The 14,643-nt window shown below is 40.7% G+C and overlaps 2 protein-coding genes across 3 annotated transcripts in view; both read left to right on the top strand.

The window, feature by feature from the left end:
* The window catches only part of otud7b (OTU deubiquitinase 7B), a 60,958-nt gene extending 52,795 nt beyond the window's left edge, over nt 1–8,163 (top strand). The window contains exons 11-12 of one of the 2 annotated variants that reach the window (XM_036558256.1): nt 964–1,048; nt 1,772–8,163. In XM_036558256.1, the coding sequence (XP_036414149.1) occupies nt 964–1,048; nt 1,772–3,223 (1,537 nt within the window). In that variant the 3' untranslated portion in view covers nt 3,224–8,163. The remainder of the gene's footprint in view (nt 1–963; nt 1,049–1,771) is intronic. The other variant, XM_036558257.1, reaches the window with a different exon arrangement.
* Nucleotides 8,164–13,220: 5,057 nt separating this feature from the next.
* mtmr11 (myotubularin related protein 11) overlaps nt 13,221–14,643 on the top strand; it is a 59,236-nt gene continuing 57,813 nt past the window's right edge. Inside the window, exon 1 of the mRNA XM_036558020.1 lies at nt 13,221–13,258. The gene's annotated coding sequence lies outside the window, so the exon portion shown is untranslated. The remainder of the gene's footprint in view (nt 13,259–14,643) is intronic.

Consider the following 14,643-nt stretch of genomic DNA (forward strand, 5'->3'; position numbering starts at 1 on the left):
AGGGTGTGTGGAGTCAAAAAATGATCAAAAAAAAATTATCATTTCAATGGTTTATGGTACAATTATGTTCCCTAACTAAAGGTACTGAGATGTATCCTTGAGGGTACCACCCCAGAGGGGTACTGCCCCAGTGACTGTTTCATACCTTTATTTCTGAGAGTGTAAGATTGAACTTTGGAGGTGTGGAAAAATACAGATTTCTTCGAAAAACTGAAAAAACGATTTCTGGAAGAAATGGAAGCTGTAATAAAGGCAGCGAGTGGACACACTAAATATTTTTGTATTTGTATATTGTATTTAGCAGAGTGTTGTTGGTAGAAGATTTTTGCCACATAGTAGTGAAAGTCTGAAGAACAGGAGAAACGTAGTCCTGGATCAGCACTGCTCTATTTTAAGATGCTTTGTGGATTCCGGCCCTGCTGTCACTGGCAGGGATTGGCTGAGGCACTAGATTAGCAACTCTAGTCCAGTCGTTAGTAGAGATTATCTCTAAATGCTTACTATGAACAGAACACAGGGGAACCTGCAAATAGCACAGAGCTGTTTATATATTGTCTAGAAGCATCAGTTACCGTTTCTATTGGGGCAGCATTTGAGTGAGTAGTTTTCTGAATGTTATAATAAAAATAACAGGAATTATTGTTCTTTCAGTAGAATTTTTCAGCAGAATTAAGTGTCTAAAAACCTTGTGCTTTTTCTCACATAGCCACATATACTGGGTTAATTGTCAAATTATGTTCTAATATTTATTAAACCACTAGAAATTAGATCTTCATTAATCCCTAATAATAATATAAACCTGTAACCTTCACAGACCTACCAGTAGGTCCATTTCGGGTTTTGCATGTAGCTTTAGGGTTATTACATCTGATTCATTCATAGTCAAGTAATCATCAATAAAAGGAGTATTCTGAGAGACTTATATTAAGCTGGGCCTAAGCCATCTGTTATCTTCTCTTCCAGTGTTACTTTATCTCTGGAGGCGAAGCTCCACCTGCTGCACACCTACATGAATGTGACATGGCTTCCTCTACCTTGTGAGGTACAGGTGAGCTTCTTAACCTCTCTTCAGCAGACATACCTGAGCAAGAGTGATACCTGTTTAGCTGGAGGCTTATTATTGCAAGAATGTGTGCTTAAATGTTTTTGCTGGATTTCACAAGACACAGCCTTTTTAAAAGCTAACGTGACTCCTGCTTTATCCAGTGGAATTTAAGAGGTTTCTGTTTAATGGCTCACAAACTGGTGCCTCTAAAGGCAAGAAAAACAAATGAAGGAATTTCACAGCCGGTGATTTATTTTGTTTTCGGAATGAAAGGGCTCCAGTGTTAAAATGAAAAGAGTTGTTTACTTGAAATCAGCGTTCTGCTACCCCTCCCTCCCCACCCCTTTTTCTGTGCACTGTGGAGCTTTTGAAAAGGTCTGCCTGCATTTGTTTGCCAGTTCAACCATAAAGGAATTTCCCCAAAAATGCTAAGATCGCTAATTACCAATAAAAGCCAATCGGTACCCTTTTGCTGTACCAACTTTCTATGTCTGAAGTGGTAAATTTATAGTAGACAGAAAAATAGTCTTAACTTTGAATGTATGTTTTTATTCAAAGTAATTTTGCTTTTGAGTTTGTTGATCCATTTATCATAATGGTTGAAACAGATTTCAGAGGTTTTGATATGAAAGCAACACTTGTTGATTTTTAGCAGGGTTAGAATGGTTAGTTTAAAGAGATAACTCACCCAATATGCTAATACATTGTCTCTCTGCCCTCCCGCAGCAGGCTCCCCTTGCCCAACCAGAGTCTCCGACAGCTTCAGCAGGAGAGGATGCCCGTACGCCCCCTGACTCCGGAGAGTCGGATAAGGAGTCTGTGAGCAGCAGCTCAAACGGTAACGGGGACAGCAGCGCCACAGGGAGTGGTGGAGCAGCAAAATCTGGAGGTGGATCCTCCAGCTCCTCAAGCTCATCCAGCAACAGCTCCGCCGGAACGACTGGGACATTGGGCAAAGAGAAGAAGGACAAAAAGGACAAAGAGAAGGACAAGGACAAAGACAAGAAGCGGGCAGACTCTGTGGCCAACAAGTTGGGCAGCTTTGGCAAGAGCTTAGGCAGCAAGCTTAAGAAAAATGTAGGGGGTTTAATGACGGGTAAGACGGCAACGGGCAGCGGGGGCAAGCCGTCCGAGGGCACAGAGAAGAAGAAGGGCTCTCTGCGGGGTCGCAAGGGCAGCAAGGATGGCTCACCCTCTGTCCAAACTGGTTCTGAAGACTCTGGGAAAGGCTCGCCCTCTTCGGGAAGCGAGCGGCAGAACGGCAACAGCAGCTCATCCGAGAGCGATCCGTACAAGTATAGCTCAGACGTCAAGGTGAGCCTGAGCATCCTTCGGGCAGCCATGCAGGGTGAGAGAAGGTACATTTTTGCTGGGCTTCTGACCACCAGCAATCGGCAGCCATACCAAGAGGAGATGATCCAGAGGTACCTGGCTGATGCTGAGGAACGTTTCCGGGCAGAGCAGGAGCAGAGGAGGGAGGCCGAGCGCAAGTCTGGAGTGGCAAATGGGGTACAGCTCAAGAAAGAGCCGTCGGATTTAGGCTACCGAAGCTTCGAGAGTAAAGAGGATGCAATAGACGGAGCTCCACCTACTTTCAAATCGGCCTCTTTCAGCCCGTCAATGTATTCAGGCGTGGTTCCCATCCCCAGACCCACTTTCATCGACCAGTCTCCAGCACCACTTAGCCAGCACCTGCACATGCATGGCTACATTGATGCCCGCCGACAGCTGGCAGGCGGCTCGCCCTCTACTTACCCCGGCCTGCCATCCTACGCCACCCTGCCCCGCCACTGCCCGCTGGCTCAAGGCCCTCCCCACCCTCAGTATCACCCTCCTGTCCCCTCCGCCACGGTGGTCAGCCCGTCCCGCGTAACGCCCTGCTTCACTTCGTACGCCCAGGAGCAGGAGCCACTCGACTTTCTGGCCGACTCACAAGGAGGAGGCTATGCTAACGGCCCGAGGGACCCGCGATCCAATTTGGACAGTCGCAGCGGGCCACCACCAGTCAGGCACTATTCGTTGGGCAGCGCAGGCGGTTTAGCTAGTCTGCAGTCCAGCCGGTGCCGGACGCCCAGCTGCAACTACTACGGACACCCGGAAACCTGCAACTACTGCTCGTACTGCTACAGGGAGGAGCTGAAGAGGAGGGAAACGGAGCCGGCCATCCACAGGTTCTAAACAGACACCTCATCGTGACTGGCCTTCTGAAGGACTCTGTGGTGCCCTCTTCTCCAGCGGAGCCTCAGCACCTCCTGTCCTGTACCGGAGGATTTCGCTTCAGACATTAGACGGGCCCTTCCTTTGTCAGCTTCCTTTGGAGGGACTCTAATCAGCCACGGAAATGGCTGCTGACATAAATCGAGGTGTCCATACCTCTGTTACATTTGCAGTGGATTTTAGGCAGGAGCTTTGTGCAAGCGCTGTCACCTCGTTTTTGTTTTTTTTTCGTGCATTGTTGTCATCGCCTTCATACATGTCTATGTATGAAGGGATTCGTTTTGGGGCACGAATTTGCTGCCGTGCATTGCATAAACACACCACATGCAAATACACCTCCCCCACATTTAACATTAACATCAAGCACAACCAGAAGATGCACATTTGTACAGTTACCTATGTACAAAGGACATTCAGTGACTTATTTGCGGCATGTCAGAGAGGGACGAGTAGGGTTTCAGTTTAGCGGACGTATTTTTTTGCCATACAATGTTAGCTAAATCATAGACGTCGGCACATCATGCTGTTAGCCAACGCTAACAACTGTTTTGTGTTGCTTGTAAGTCCGTAACCAAACAACACAATGCTTTAGCTCTGACCCCTTTCTCTCAAGCCATGTCCTGACTCGCTTAAATCGGGCCAGCAGGATGTTTTTTTGTGACTCGGTGCTCTTTTGCTCGTCTCGTACCTCCAAAAGACGCTCCGTGTCTAGCTAAACTCTTGAGGAGCAAAACCTTGACAGCCAAAGGTTTTACTGTATAGTCACTCCAAGTAGTGGACGCTTTTGTTAATATTGCTTTTACGTGAAGTTTTGCGGTGGAGACTTTTCAGGTCAAAGAGCAGAACTAGTGGATACAGCAGGCCTCTTCTTACATTGAAGAGTTGCTGATGCATACATGTTCAAAACAAGGACGGCTGACAAGGTGTCCCCGCAGTGGAGGTTGGAGGGAGAGGGGGTTATATTGCAAAACGTGGGGGGTAAATGAGCTACTTATTCAGTTTATGCTAGTTTTGGGTTGAACCCCTTGCATCCCAAGTCAATACTACCTTAATTTGAACCCAAAGTTAGCTTTATGTACATTTCATTTTATCTGATAACAAACATTTCCTTTTAATTTATACTAAGTGAAGACAACACTAGTCTAGTTCATGGAAAATGTGCATCCTGCTGTAATTAGCCTATTTTATAGAAGTCCTTACATTACATATTGTAATCCAATGGTTTGTCCCTAATCAACTAAAATACTCAGATGTTCGATTAGAAGTATTTCAAAATGTCTTTTAAGGCGATATATAGCGAATATATACCCTAGACATGCTGTTAATCCCCTCCGAAATACTAAAGATGGGTCAGTGGACTTTTCTCTGCACAAAGTCAAGCACTTTTCTAATGTCCAGAGGTCGAGTGTGGTTGCGTGCTTTTTCTTACGTTTGTGTTTGGTGTGTTGGTGATGAGGATGATGACTATACTAGACTGTTCTGCTGCTGTCTGGCTGTCGGACGGCGGCTCGGTCCCACGTTGGAGGCACGGTTTTTCAAACTCCACAGCGGAGTTTGGCTCTGATTCGTGGACTTCTTGGCTTTAGGTGCCACTGTGTTGCGCTCAACCTTGCTGTTTCCTAGTTGCCTTTTTCAGTCTCGGTCCAGTCCTTTTGGAGATTGTTGAACTGAACTTAATTGTCAGTTTTTTTGTTTTTTTTTCTTTTATTTCTTTTCTTTTTTTTTTTGGCCGTAAATGCACTGATAAAGGTCACGCAATGGAACATTTATCATTCTCCTTAGTTGATAAGTTGCATGAAGCCACATACATTGAATACTGCTTTTACTACATACCTGCACGTTGAATATCTCCCGCTGGTTGAGACAAATAGTCTCCATTATTTAAACGAGACTGTGTTCCCTGTTATGTGAGCACAGAGGGGATGTCTTTGTACAGTTCACATTTGTTAGTTTTAAAACTGGTGTGTATGGAACCCTGTTAGAGGAATATTCCAGCGTTTTTCAACCATCTGCCACGTCTGTTGGTCTGTATGGTTGACTACCATGGACGATGTCATTTTCCTGTACTGTAAAAGAGCATAAACTCAAAACGGACTTACTAGAAGCCAGTGGGCAGTTGTTTTAGGTTGAAAAACACTGAAAATTTTATTTTAATAACATACTGAAACAGGGTTCCACATGCCAGCATTTCGCTCAGAAGTTACTTGTGTGCTAGTAGCGGGTGAAAGATATCTATGCCAGGTGACTGTAGACTCCACATTGGGCATGTCGACTTGATTAATTGGTTTAACTCTGTTTTGGCTGTGTCCTGTACAAAGTGTAATGTCTGTTGTACTGCTTAAAAATGAAAATCTATCAGACTAAGCTATCTAAGCTATCTAAACTACACTTAGTGCTTCTAAATTTGTCAACAGTGCTGCTGAAATTTGATCCTCGCTAGCACCACGGTTAATACCCGAGTCCTCGGCTGAATGCAATAACTCAACTAAAGGCATTTTTCTGTTGACTAAGACGTCACAGCTTGTCTGAGAGTTCCGCAATTTTCCCTTTTTTAGCGCACCCACAAATTTTGCACAACCACAATCTGAAAACTGACAAAAATATTAACATACCTCTTTTTACACAGTATGTATTAAGCATTTTTGCATTTGTTATGGATAAAGAGTTACTGATTCTGTTCTTGTTCCCATTTCACATTTTCAGCACTATATAACGCCTTGTGCAAAGGTTTTGGCACCCAGGTTAAATATCTGCTGTTGATTTTCTAATTGTACTTCCTCTACAGGGAACAAACATCACTTAAATATGTTATTTTTCTACGTTTGGTTCACAGTTTCCATTTATTTGTTAAATTCAACATGAATTCAACAAATACAACGTAGAATGTAACACATGCTTAACTTTTAACACATTTTCTCCAGCAAACAAACAGAAATCGTGCATTAAAATGTGTTCCCTATGCAGGATGTGTTAACTTAATTTCACTTTGATAATCAACAGAACTTTAAATTTTCCTGAACTTTTTGCATAAGACTGTATGTGTATGTAGTGGGGTCCAAAGGTCTGAGAACACCGAACAAGCGGAGTGAAAAATATCTTTGATATTTTAACATGAATTTCAGAATTTTGTTAGTATTTGGAACAGAGTTTACACAAGTTTGTGTAAAAGCCTCTAATGAGTGATCAGATCTGCTTGAGAGTCGTCTCAGCTGGAGATTTGCATAAATTTGAGTCGTGACCTGGAAATAGTGCAGAATCTCGAATCTTCATTTTATTGGTCACTTTTCTGTTTAAAATTTTTCAAAATTTTAAAATGTTCTGCTGGTTTAAATGGAAAAAATCCCAGATTTTCAATGTGCTCCCAGACTTTTGAACCACACTGTATCTATATAAAGGCCCCTGAAGTAAATATGCAAGATTTTTGGAGACCTGTGCAAAACTCAAAGGCAAATTTGTGCCTTTACAGATGAATTTGATCATGTACTTCACTGGTTTGTCCAGTGGATGGCGCAGTCGTATCATTTTTCTGAAGTTCTTCACTGCATGGCTTAGATCAGCTCAGATCATCAAAGACCATCACTTTAATCCCCAAAAATAGAAAAGAGGATTTGCATTTTGCAGTTTTCACCAGAAATACAACTTGTGCTGCTTTTTTTTAATTATTATTTTTATTTTTTGGACTGGAGAGTTTTCTCTGAGTGAGGCACATTTCAGTGTATTGCACATAATGATGGACTCTTTTACAGCTTGTATAGACCATAACGTCTGCTCGGACGTCCGATTACTACCCTGCTAACTCTCAAACAGAACGTTACTGTGTGTGTATGTATGTATGTGAACGCTTAGGATAGATTGTTCACTCGCAAAAGTATTGCAGCTTAAAGCCACAAGCAAGAAATCGTCACTGAAACGACAGCTAATTTCTGAACGAGTGATCTTTCCTCTCTTCACAATGTAACTGTAGCTCACATTTAGCTCGTTCATTATTTAAAGAACGGAACGCTTCTTAAGACACATCGAGCGTCGGACTTAAACAAGACTGCAAAGCATTTTTTTGTATTAAAGATGACGGTTGTACAAATACGTTCGAGTTATTTTTGTAAACCAAAACCAGTTTTACAGTGTTTTTTAAAAAAAAAGATGAGAATGTATCATTTGCGGGACACTAAAGCGAAGGGGACGAGAAAGCGGTTGCATTCGCCCGAATTTGTAGTAGAGTCAGTATTCATTGGGGTGCGCGTTTCGGCTGACCACCAAGAGCCTCTCGGACGCTCTGGTTTCTCGTGAACACACTAATTTCTTCCTTAACGACCTGACGAGATGCTATGATTTGAAAAAAGTATATATATTTATAGTAAGATTTTTCAGAAGTTTCCTTTTGCAACGTTTAGTTCCGAAACTAGGATGTTCTTTCGTAGTTGCCGAGCGGACGGGCCTCCCCGAGTTCCATACATGGCTTCTATTTTTGACCTTTGTGTAAAATATTTTGAGTACATTTTTAAAGATTTAAACTTAAAGTTGGCAGTGACTGCACCTCCTATCGGATACGGTGGGCTTCATTTTGTTATTATGTAACGAACTGACTATTTTTATATTGTACATTTTCATGGATGTGACAGAACTGCAGTCATCAGCATCTTCTAGTTTGCATGAGACTGAAACTGTTGCATGTACAGTACATGGCAGATGCAATTCATTCAAACCAAATTTGTGCGATACTTCTGGTTAATTGGGCAATTTGTGTTCTCATTTCTTTCTTTTTTTTTTCGAGAGGCAAGCCCAGGCTGTGTGTGGCAGTGCAATCGAGACAGAAAGAACATCTGGTTTTTATGTTAGTTTTGTTTTTTTTGTTTTTCTTTTTGCACCGTTTGAATAAAATTCTCATTGTATTTAAACACGAACTTACAGTGTTTGCTTGTTTTTTCCTTACATACCCTACAAAGACTTTTTTGCCAACTAATAATCTCTTTTAACAGAATTCTGCATTCAGACTTAGAGCTGAGTATCAGTACTTCAGTACTTTCAGCGTCAGTGAGCCGGTAAGCATGCTTGTTCCATTAGAGTTAAGAAAGGAGCAGGGAAGCTTATTGGATACAGGTTGGAACTAAACTCTGCAGGAATGTAGCTCTCCAAGACTGCATTATGGCACCTAATGGTAACAGCAACACTGTTATAATACTGAATGTCATACGTAATGATGTTATCTCAATGACTGCATATGACATGTGCCATGACATTTTTATGGCATGGTTATTTCAGTGTCATGTAGCAGTGTTTAAGTAGAGTGTTACCATCTAAAAAATGCCATCTAAATTCTACAAGCATGTTGATGTGAGCGCTTCTTGATTAGACTGTAATCTGTCGCAGTCAGTAAATATAATCACCACTCACTGCTTTTGGTTTGTAGGATGAATTCCACCAATTTTTCAACAGTTTTGCATAAATCAAACAAGACTGGTGTGATGTGAAAGGGTGCGTTATAGAAAAGCTCGTATTTTCTTCACAGGTGCTGATAGGAACCAGGGGTTGCAGGCAAATATAGCCGTTTTATTTACTATCCAAAACCACCAGTGGACCTACACGAGTTTTTATACATCGGTAATGATAAAATACTGAACAGTGTGAACTAATACAGTCATGTGCAAAACACTACCAGGCCAATTGAATGTGTTGGTGAAAATAAGCACATCCTCTACAGAGAACACCCTTAAATATAGCATTTTTCTACTAATTGTAAAACACAAGAGTTTAACATATTAGAGAAAAAAAAATATATGAAATGTGGCATAACCTTTGCACTGGCCACATTTTGATTAGTTTTATTTCCCCATTATGTTCAATTCAGCAAATAAACAGTAATTGTGCAATAAAATGTGCTCAAGTGTGTTCTAATAACTTTGTTCGAGGGAGCTTCTAGAGGTGGACATCTGGTTCCTATCACCACCACTGTGAACAATTCTGACTTGAAGTTTCTCTAATACAGAGCATTTCACACCAAACCACTCTGAATGACTCTCAACCATTTAATTATGCAGAAATTCGTAAAATTCCCCAGGAATCGGTATCAAAGTCAAGATACCAGTTTTGGTATTGGATCAAAAACTTTTGAGCGATACCCTGCCCTGCTCGGCCTGCTGTTTATTCTCTATGATTCAAGAGCAGTGATGCTCTTTGTGTTTATGATTCAAGAGCAGTGATGCTCTTTGTGTTTATGATTCAAGAGCAGTGATGCTCTTTGTGTTTATGATTCAAGAGCAGTGATGCTCTTTGTGTTTATGATTGAAGTGCAGTGATGCTCTTTGTGTGGTAAGGTTTCCTCTATAAAGCAGTATTTTTAACTGTCATGGGACATTTGATGTGTACATGAACATGTTTGATCTGAAGTGCTCCATTCTAGAGACACTTGCTGGGTCAGAATTGTTCACACAGTTGTTTACAGTGGTGGTGATAGGAACCAGACGTCTGAAGAAGTTATTGGCTCTAAAAGCTACATCTCAAAGTTTTACGATTATTTAGAACTTGTTTTTTGGCCACAAGTGTATGTGTGTGTGTGTGTGTGTGTATATATATGTGTATATATATATATATAATTTTTTTTCATATATTCATGGTTGAGGGTGTTGTAAGGCAAACTAGTCTTTTTCTGATTTACCACTATTTCACCATCATCAACATCACATATAAAATCCAGAAGACAAGTGTAGGTTCATGTAGGTTCACTGGTGGTTTTGGATAGTAAATAAAATGGCTATATTTGCGATGCAGACATCATGACCCCTGGTTCCTGTCACCACCACTGTAACAAAATCGGTAGATTTGTAATCAAAACACTGAACCGATGGCTTGTTTACATCTCAACATTTGAATTATGCAGAAACTTTGAAAAGTCGGTGGAAGTAGACCACTTTAGATAAACAGTTCTCTTTGCTCGTTGGTTCAGTACACACAAAAAGATGGTTCTTCAAGGGTTCTTTAGTAAAGACAATGGTTCTGTATAGAACCATGATCACTCAAAGAACGATTTGCATGCTTAAAAGGTTTTGTGCATTGTGAAAGAGTTCTTCAGATTGATGGGGAGTGTGTTTCATATGGTTCTATATAGAGCCTTTTCAAAAAGGTTCTATATAGAGCCATCTGTAGTACATTCTCCGTCAATTTTGAGAACACTTTCACAAGGCAACGAACCCAAATGGTTCTTTGAGTGTCCATGGTTCTATATAGAACCATTTTCCTTACTTAAGAACCCTTGAAGATCAGAGAGATAGCATGTATGGCTTTGGGAGCTTCACAAAATGGCCTTTTCTGTTCTAGATAACTTCAGTAGATCGCATTTATCCTCTGAAGTAAACTACCCAGCATGATTTAGTTTTGAAACCAGGGCAGCCTTACTAACAAAGAGTTATGAACTGCATATTGAACCAAGATGAACGTTGGGTGGATCACATTTTCTCATTATATTCATGAATATTAGAAACAAAATTAATGAAATAAAAACACAAAAGTGCAATATTCTCACTAATAGTCTAATGAGCTCAGATTTCATGATATGCCACCACATATTTCTACATTACTGATATAAGAGTCAATGTTAACTATTAACTACAGCATCTGCCCATTGACTTCTATTATAAATGTGCCTGTAATCAACAGGTTTATCTATTTATCTTACTCAGTAAAAGGAAACTCATCAAATCAGTTTATGGTGATCAATGATCTGATATAGATGCATCAGATAGAGGTTAAGTTGCTGCTTTTTAAAAACCCTGCTGATACAACTTGAATTCACCCACATAATCGGTAATGGGGAACACTTTCAGATTCACTGCCATTCATGTTTTAATTATGCTCTGTGAATATGAATCCTGCATATTCAGTCTGAAATATATGTAGCGCTGGGTCAGCCCACTCGGCCATGATAAATTCATAGTGAGAGTCTGATGAATTAGTCATACGGGCCCGTTTGTCTTTGGGATCGGTTTTCATTTCTTTTTGGCTTTGCGGGTATCTGTTTCAGTAGAAGCTCAGTGGGCTCAGAGTGGACACAGACCGCTCACATCAACACCGCGTCTGGATAAAGCTCTGAAAAACTCCCACCAGCGCTGCCTCTCTTATCCGCGTGGATATTACCCGGCAGAATAGCTGGGATATGATTCTTTGATACAGCACTGATAAGGTAATTAGTGAAAAGTTGAGTCATCTCTTGTATAAAGTCACACCTTTCTCAATTCCAGGCACTTGAATGAGCTACACTGGAAACAGGTGGGTAGTAACTAATTATACTTAGTTGCATGAACTTAAAGGTGAATTACAATATTATTTTTAAAAAATGTCTGCATGAATAAAACATTGAGCTGTTAAGAAAGTCATTCAGAGTGGTTTGGTGTGAAATGATCCATTGTAGACAACTCTACTAAGTCAGAATTGCTCATAGTGGGGGTGAAAGGAAGCAGACGTTGGCTTCAGCATCTGCCCATTGACGTCTATTATGAGCGCGTTTTGAATGAACTGGTTTTTCTGTTTATTGCACTTTGTACATGGAAACTCATCAAAACAGTTTGTGGTAATCGATGGTCCAATAGAGATGCATCAGATAGAGATTGAGTTGGAAAGCACTGAAATATTCCTTTAAATTATTTTGTGGCAAGACTTTATAGTGCAATTAGTGCACAATGCTGTTCACAATATGAGTGATGGAGAATAATAAACAACGCTTGCTGCCTTTTTAACACCCTGCTGACACAAGTTATGATGATTAGCTTACAAATACACCCGACGTATTGTTTTACTGTACTTTTGAGGTAAAGGTTTTGTCTAATACTTGAAAATCACTTCCGCAGTGGAGTCATGACGCCTGGTTCCTATCACCACCACTGTAAAGAAATCTAAACCATTAAGTTTCTCTACACGGAAGTGTTTCACATCAAACCACTCTGGCTTTGTTCACATCTCAATGACTGAGTTATGCAGAAAGTTTTAAAAAATTTGTGGAATTTTCCTCTTCAACTCCTTGAGACCACCGGTGGTTCCAAAATGCACTTCATCATGTTCTTCATAACTGTCATATTTCATAAGCTACATTCAAAAGGTGGGGGTCGTATGAGAGCTGTAACTGTATTCTTTCCAGTCAAATAGATGGGTGATGTAATTTTAAACCCTTATAATAAAAGAAGCTGAACTCACAATTTTTTTTTCTACTGAAAGTCGACCCATTTTTCCACAAATCTGGGCTATAAACTATAAACAGATGGCGTCTCTTCAGTGATCTGCTCTGTAAAAACTATTTTTATAAAAAAATGCGAAGAGCGTCTAAGATTTTTGGCTTTCAGCAGTGAATTGTAAGCATGTAGCAATATGTGTGATAATAAAACACATGTTCTGTTAATTTGAGGGGAACCTTTACAAAAATCCATCCATCCATCCATCCATCATCTAAACCGCTTATCCTTCTGGGTCGCGGTGGGGTGCTGGAGCCTATCCCAGCTGTCATCGGGCGGAAGGCAGGATACACCCTGGACAGGTCGCCAGTCCATCGCAGGGCCCTTTACAAAAATAAATAAATAAAAATGTACATTTATTTCATGCAGTTACTGAATAATTTGCCTTACGATTTGGTCATGTAAATTCAGATGGACAAACCAAAATATACCCTGGAGAATAAGAGGTCAAGCACAATTTGTATGGAATCATAAGTGATGTTTTCAAAAGGCACCTTAACTTCTGCTCAAGTACATTTGTCAGGAAGTTGTTCTACCTGTCTCTCAGTTTCACTTTAGTCTTTCACATTCGGTTCCCATTTCCTTTTTCAGCTTTAATTTTGTTCTGTTGGTTCAGCAACTGCCTTTGCTGATGTTCACCCCTCTCACTTTAGCATTAGACCCAAAAGAGAACAGTAGTGACTAACACACTTCAGTTCCTATGCTGGTAGATGCTGGATGTACTAAGCAGTTTCACAGCCGCTCTCAAAAGAAACGGTTCGGTCAGTAGTGCTAATGAAAGGTAAGTCATTAGCATTATTCATTCATCATGCTATTTGGTGACTGCTAGCTTCTGTTCGTTGCATGTATGCTTGAACTGTGTATGGGTGAAGCAGTGTTTGGTACTTTAGTACTTCCAAAGTTTTTTAAAGATACTTTTACTTGCATCAACTTTTTGCTGAAGTAACAGCAGTTTTACTTCAGTTTGGTTTAGGCTATGCTACTAAGATAGTAAACAGTTTTGGGCTGATTCTGGCTTTCCTACACAATTGGTGGTTGACCATCGGGCATGTGGGCCAGAACATTACCAGATGCTGGACAGCTTAATACAGTCTATTTTTGTGGGCCAATTTTGGTGTGATTGTTGTGAACCAGCAATGAAGTTGGGCCAGGTTTGGGCCATATATATTAGTTCTATTCGCTTTAGCATGTGGGTCAGATCCGGCCTGAGGAACCAGCCATATACTGGGCCAGAACAAACCCAGGAATGTGGCCCACAAGTGGGCCAGGCAAGTTTTGCTAACTGGGTACCCACCTCTGCATGTGGGTCATTATCTGTGGGGGAGCAAAGGATTGTTTCTTAGTTGTGACTAGACTTGGCTAGAAGCAGACAAAGGTTAGTAGTAATTACTTAAATTCACTCAGTTATGTGTCTGCAGGTACAGTTTTCATAGATTTGTACTTTTCTGACGATTTCACTGCTTCTACTTTTGTATCGGAGAGAAAAGGAAGCTTCCTTTGTCCTCAGCTCCATTTTAGACCTTTATTTTTAGATGCTATTATTCTTCTTGCGTTTGTTTTCATTCTGTTCTATTGGTTTAGCACCTGGACTGCTTTTTATTTGTTGCTCACACCTCTCACTTTTAGCTTCAGCATTTTATTTTAGACCAAAAGGATCCCAAAAAAGAGGCGAATAGAGCCTAATAAACTTCAGTTGTTAATGCTGATAGATGCTGGCTGTACTAAGAGGTTCCACTGCAGTTCTAGAAGTTCCTCAGCACTTAAGTAGTTTTTGAAATGTGATTTTTTTTTTTACTGTTTTTTATTAGTCTATTAGGCCAAAAAAGAAGAACATTTGCAAATCAAACAAAGGCGCTGCTGGGGTTCTCAGAACAATAGACTGACCACTCCAGAGTCCAGACCTCAACAGCACTGAATGTGTTTGGGATTACTTGGGTTGCTAAACAAATTTCTAAGACTAACTTTAGAGGTGTGGAAAAATATCCCTGCGGATTTCTCTGCAAAACTGAAAGCAAGACTCCTGAAAAGAATGGAAGCTGTAATAAAGGGTTTGTAAAGGTTGGACACAGCAAATACTGAAAAAATGATGGATCTGGTTGATGAGGCTGAAAAATGAATAACTTGGTCTCTGACTTTTGCACAGTAAGTTATTTGCTCAGGCAAGCT

Source organism: Colossoma macropomum, unplaced genomic scaffold (genome assembly GCF_904425465.1).
Source record: "Colossoma macropomum unplaced genomic scaffold, Colossoma_macropomum, whole genome shotgun sequence".
Lineage (NCBI taxonomy): Eukaryota > Metazoa > Chordata > Actinopteri > Characiformes > Serrasalmidae > Colossoma > Colossoma macropomum.